The sequence below is a fragment of the Geospiza fortis genome, unplaced genomic scaffold (assembly GCF_000277835.1).
Source record: "Geospiza fortis unplaced genomic scaffold, GeoFor_1.0 scaffold313, whole genome shotgun sequence".
Classification (NCBI taxonomy): Eukaryota; Metazoa; Chordata; class Aves; order Passeriformes; family Thraupidae; genus Geospiza; species Geospiza fortis.
In genome coordinates this window covers 481,172-486,378 of record NW_005054582.1, presented here as the reverse complement: position 1 = coordinate 486,378, position 5,207 = coordinate 481,172, and the positions used below count along the sequence as shown (strand labels likewise).

The 5,207-nt window shown below is 53.7% G+C and overlaps 1 protein-coding gene across 1 annotated transcript in view; it reads right to left on the bottom strand.

The window, feature by feature from the left end:
- Positions 1 to 4,531, bottom strand: part of GOLPH3L (golgi phosphoprotein 3 like) — a 10,067-nt gene extending 5,536 nt beyond the window's left edge. The window contains exon 1 of the mRNA XM_031064324.1: positions 4,355 to 4,531. Within this exon, the coding sequence (XP_030920184.1) occupies positions 4,355 to 4,531 (177 nt within the window). The remainder of the gene's footprint in view (positions 1 to 4,354) is intronic.
- Between the last annotated feature and the right edge of the window lie 676 nt (positions 4,532 to 5,207).

The following is a 5,207-nucleotide window of genomic DNA, read 5'->3' as shown; positions in this document are numbered from 1 at the left end:
CTTCCCACATTTCTCTGCTCCTTTCTCTTCAAACCTTCCCACATTTCCCTTCTCCTGTCTCCCCAAATCTTCCCAGATTTCCACATTTCCCTTCTCCTGTCTCCCCAAATCTTCCCAGATTTCCACATTTCCCTTCTCCTGTCTCTCCAAAGCTTCCCAGATTTCCACATTTCCCCATTCCTGTGTCCAAACCTTGCCAGATTTCCCTCCTCCTTTCTCTCCAAGCCTTCCCAGATTTCCACATTTCCCTGCTCCTGTCTCTCCAAAAATTCCCAGATTTCTCTGTTTCTGTCTCTGCTCTTTCCTCTCCAAACCTTCCCAGATTTCCCTGCTCCTGTCTCTGCAAACCTTCCCAATTTCCACATTTCTCTGCTCCTTTCTCTCCAAATTTTCCCGACTTTCCCTGCTCCCATCTCTCCAAACCTTCCCACATTTCCCTGCTCCTTTCTCTCCAAATTTTCCCCAATTTCCCTGCTCCCATCTCTCCAAACCTTCCCACATTTCTCTGCTCCTTTCTCTCCAAAGCTTCCCAGATTTCCCTGCTCCTGTCTCCAAAACCTCCCAAATTTCCCTGTACCTCTCTAAACCTTCCCAGATTTCCCTGCTCCTGCCTGATCATAAAAAGAAGCAGCAAAAAATGAAGAGAATTCCAAGTTCCAGAAGGCACAGGACAGTTCTGGGCTGCAATTGCAGCCAGGGAGGAAAACAAAAAATCACCTGGAAAAGGCAGGGAGGGAATTTGCCCTGGGAATTTGCAGGGAGGGAATTTGCTGTTCCCTGAGCTTCAACAACATTCAAGTGATGCTTTCCAAGAGAGCTGGCTCTGCTTTGGAGCAATGGGGCAGCCCAGGTGACCTTTCCCTTCCCTTCCCTTCTTCCACTCCTCTTTCACTCCCCGATGAGAACAAAGCTCCATTGTTCGCTTCTCTTCCTTGCATTTCAGGCAAAGCAGGAGCAGCCAGGGCTCAGGGAGAGCCTCAGGGGGCTGGACTGGCACCTCAGGGGTGCCCAAGGGAAGGGTGACCCCAGTGGGATCACAGCCACCAAGGGCTGTTTGCAGGGAGACCCCAACACACCTGGAATAGGTTCCTGGTGGGAATTTCCACCTTTCTGCTCTTTCTTCCCTCCCTTTCTGCTGCTTTCTTCCCTCCCTTTCTGCTGCTCTTTCTGCTCCTTTTCTCCCCCCTTTCTGCTGCTTGCTTTCTTCCCTTTCTGCTCTTTACTTCCTCCTTTTCTGCTGCTTTTTCTGCTGCTTTCTTTCCGCCTTTTCTGCTCCTTCTTTCCCCCCTTTCTGCCCTTTTTTCCTCCTTTCTGCTGCTATTTTTTCCTTCCTTTCTGCTCTTTTCCCCTCCCCTTCTGCTGCTCTTTTTGCTGCTTGCTTTCCTCTTTTTCTGCTCTTTTTTTCTCCCTTCCTGCTGCTTTTTCTGCTGCTTTCTTTCCTTCTTTTCTGCTTTCTTTCCTCCCTTTCTTCCCTTTTTTCCTCCTTTCTGCTGCTCTTTCTGCTCTTTTCTCCCCCTTCTGCTGCTTGCTTCCCTCCTTTTCTGCCTTTTTTCTCCCTTTCTGCTGCTCTTTCTGCTCCTTCCTTCCTCCCTTTCTGCTTTTATTTTCCTTCCCTTTCTGCTGCATTCTTTCCTCCCTTTCTACTCCTTCTTTCCTCCCTTCCTGCTGCTTTTTCTGCTGCTTTCTTTCCTCCTTTTCTGCTCTTTTTTCTCCCTTTCTGCTGCTCTTTCTGCTCCTTCCTTCCTCCCTTTCTGCTTTTCTTTTCCTTCCCTTTCTGCTGCTCTTTCTGCTGCATTCTTTCCTCCCTTTCTGCTTTTCTTTTCCTTCCCTTTCTCCTCCTTCTTTCCTCCCTTTCTGCTGCTTTTCTGCTGCTCTTTCTCTGGATGGAAAACAAGGAGGGAAGGACCCAAAAGCCCTCAGGAGCCTGCAGAAAAAGTGAACCCCTCCCCAAGGCAAACAGGCTGGGAACCCCCAGCCCTCCCCCAGGGAAGGTTTTCCCTCTCCAGGGGTGAATTCCCATCCCCTGTGGCTCTGTTTGAGCAGCACATGTGGACACTGGGCTTGCCCAGCACAGAGAACCATAAAAGAAATGAAGATTTTTATTTGCTTTCTCCACTTCCTTGTGCAGGAACACAAAGCAACCTTTCATCCCTGCCCTCCTGGTTTCCTTTCCTGGATTTTGCTCCTGGCTTTTACAAACAAGTTCTCCAGGAAAGGGTGTGAAGTTGAGCAAAGATTTCAACTTCCTGGCCTCAAGGGCACGTTACCCCTAGGAAATTTGAAATTCCAAAGCTCCTGGGTTATTTCCAGCTTGTGGAATCAGACTGGTTATAAAAGCCAGGCTGGTTTGCAGCCAGGTCCTCCTACATGGACAGACTGGTACTTTAAATAATGAAATTACACCGTGAGCTCATTGAATTTGGCAAAAATCATCTTGTTTTTCCCCCAGTCATCAAAGCATGAGCGAACACCTGAGCTGTGAAAACAGAGCCCAGCTCAGGGCCAGGCTGCTGCTGCCTCTGGTTGTGAGCTACAGGAATGTGGAAGGACAGGATGGAATAATAAAAAAAAAAGCACAGTTTGACAAGGTTTTTTTCCCGTATTTGTTGTGCTCTCCCAGGTTCCTGGTGGCTGAAGGGCCGTTCCCAGGATACATTAACCAAGAACACCAAACACAGCCCAGGAAAAACGCAGCCCATGGCACCCCACTCCCAGGCTGCTCTCAAATATTTGCTCCAGGATTATTTGCATTGTGTTCCCTTTACAGCCCCGAGCTCCTGCCACTTCCTAGTTGGCTCCTAGATCTTATCTGGGGCTCTGAAACAGGACAGCCCCAGCCCTTGTCACTGTCACAGCCTGGGCTGCATCCGTGTGACAGCTCAGCACCAGCTGGGACCGGCCCAGAACTGCAGAGCCCTGCTGCAAAGAAGGTTCTGGCACCTCACAAAGGTTTAATTCCACCCCTGAGGGATGAAGAGAATGAAGAGGAGGAGGATATTCACCTCAGCTCCTCAGGGTGGGAGACAGGCTCACACAGGAATCATGGAATAGTTACAGCTGGAAAAGATCTCCAGGATCATTGAGTTCAATCTTGACCAAAGTGGGCTCCTGGAGCTGGAAAGCCTCTCTGGAAGCTTCTGCTCTGCCACTGGCACCCCAAGAAGCACTTTGGGCACCTGGTTGGCTTCCCCTGGTCTGCAATTCCCCATCCACTCATCAGGAATAGCAGATTTTAGAACTGTGGAATGGTTTGGGTTGGAAGGGACCTTAAAGATCAACTGTGATGGCAGGGACAGGTTCCACCTGGCCTGAGCCACTCCCAGGGATGGGGCAGCCGAGGAATAACCTGTGCCAGGGCCTCACCACCCTGCCAGCCAAAGATTTCCCCGAGCTGATGCAGGAGATGGATGCAGGGGTGAAGTCAAGGCACAAACAGCTCAGAGAACCCCACACCAGGCATCTTCCCCTTCCAGGCAGAGCTGATAAACCAGTTCCTAGCAGCTGATAAGCACAAACCAATTCTGCTTGACCAGGATCCCCTTCCCCAAGGGTGACAGGCACACAGGAGGAGCTGCCACAGTGACATTCCCACCCAGAGCTGCCCATGCCCAGTCCTGAAGGCAGCAGAGGTGCAGCTCCTGTTCCCTGCCCACTGTGGCTCCACACTCAGCCTGTGCCTGCTCCCAGCTCCCAGCTGACTCTGCTGCCCTCTGCCTCTTCCCTCAAGAGCCACCTCTGTTCTTTCCCCCGTGGATTTTTAAAGAGCAGAGCAGCGCTCACGGTGTCCCCGTGTGCCAGCTGCTGCTTTGGGGCTGCAGGGGAGGATGTTCACCCTCCTTCTACCCATGGCTTCAGCCCTGGAAAGAAAAACCCCTCTCTGTTTCGTACACCCACACCTCCTGCCACTGTCCCCAAGGCAGAGCTGCTGGGACAGCACTTATCAGCCACGTGCACAGCTCAGGTGCCATCTCCTGGCACAGGGAGCCCAGAGCAGCTGGCCCATCCCTGGAAGTGTCCAAGGCCAGGCTGGACAGGGCTTGGAGCAGCCTGGGATGGTGGAAGGTGTCCCTGTCCATGGTGAGGGTTTGGAACCTGATGAACTTTACAGTCCCTTCCAACACGCAGTGCCATGGCTCAGTTGAGGTGTTGGGGCATGGGTTGGACTCCATGATCTTTAAGATCTCTTCCAACCCAGTGATTCTGTGAATTCCATCCTACAATTCTGTGATTCCAAGCAGGTTCTAAGGGAGAACACTGAGAAGAACCCATCCAATCCCTTCTGCTGCTCCCTGAGAGCCTCGAGCCCAGCTTGACCACAGCACTGCCCACGTGCCACCTGCCCCACCAGCCTCACCTCCTTGTCCTTCAGCCCCAGGAGCAGCACCTCCTCCATGAGGGTCAGGCGGATGTCTTTGGAGTCATCGGGCTCGTCCTCGTTCAGCTCCCTGTCCGCAGCCTCCTCCTCGCCCTCCCCCTTCTTCTCGGAGCCCCGGCCCTCGGCCCGCCGGCCCCGGTGCGTCAGCGTCGTCATCAAACCCCTCCCACAGACCCAAACCCCCAGACCCAGAGCCAAACCCCTCCCACAGACCCAAACCCCCAGACCCAGAGCCAAACCCCTCCCACAGACCCAAACCCCCAGACCCAGAGCCAAACCCCTCCCACAGACCCAAACCCCCAGACCCAGAGCCAAACCCCTCCCACAGACCCAAACCCCCAGACCCAGAGCCAAACCCCTCCCACAGACCCAAACCCCCAGACCCAGAGCCAAACCCCTCCCACAGACCCAAACCCCCAGACCCAGAGCCAAACCACCTCCCACAGACCCAAACCCCCAGACACAGAGCCAAACCCCTCCCACAGCCCCAAACCCCCAGACCCAGACCCAAACCCACTCCCCCAGAGCCAAACCCCCTTCCCCAGACCAAGAGGCGCTCATCCCTACTACCCCAGGATTTCCAGCTCCCTCAGACCCAAATCCCCACTCCTAGACCCAAATGCCCAGACCAAGAGGCACTTGTCCCTTCTACCCCAGGATTTTCAGCTCCCCCAGACCCAAATCGCCTCCCCAGACCCAAACCCCCTTCCCCAGACCCCCATTCCCAGACCAAGACGTGCTCGTCCCTTCTACCCCAGGATTTCCAGCTCCCCCCTTTCCCGGGGCTGTCGGGGATCCCCGTCGCCCCTCATCGCTGGGGCGGTCGCAGCCC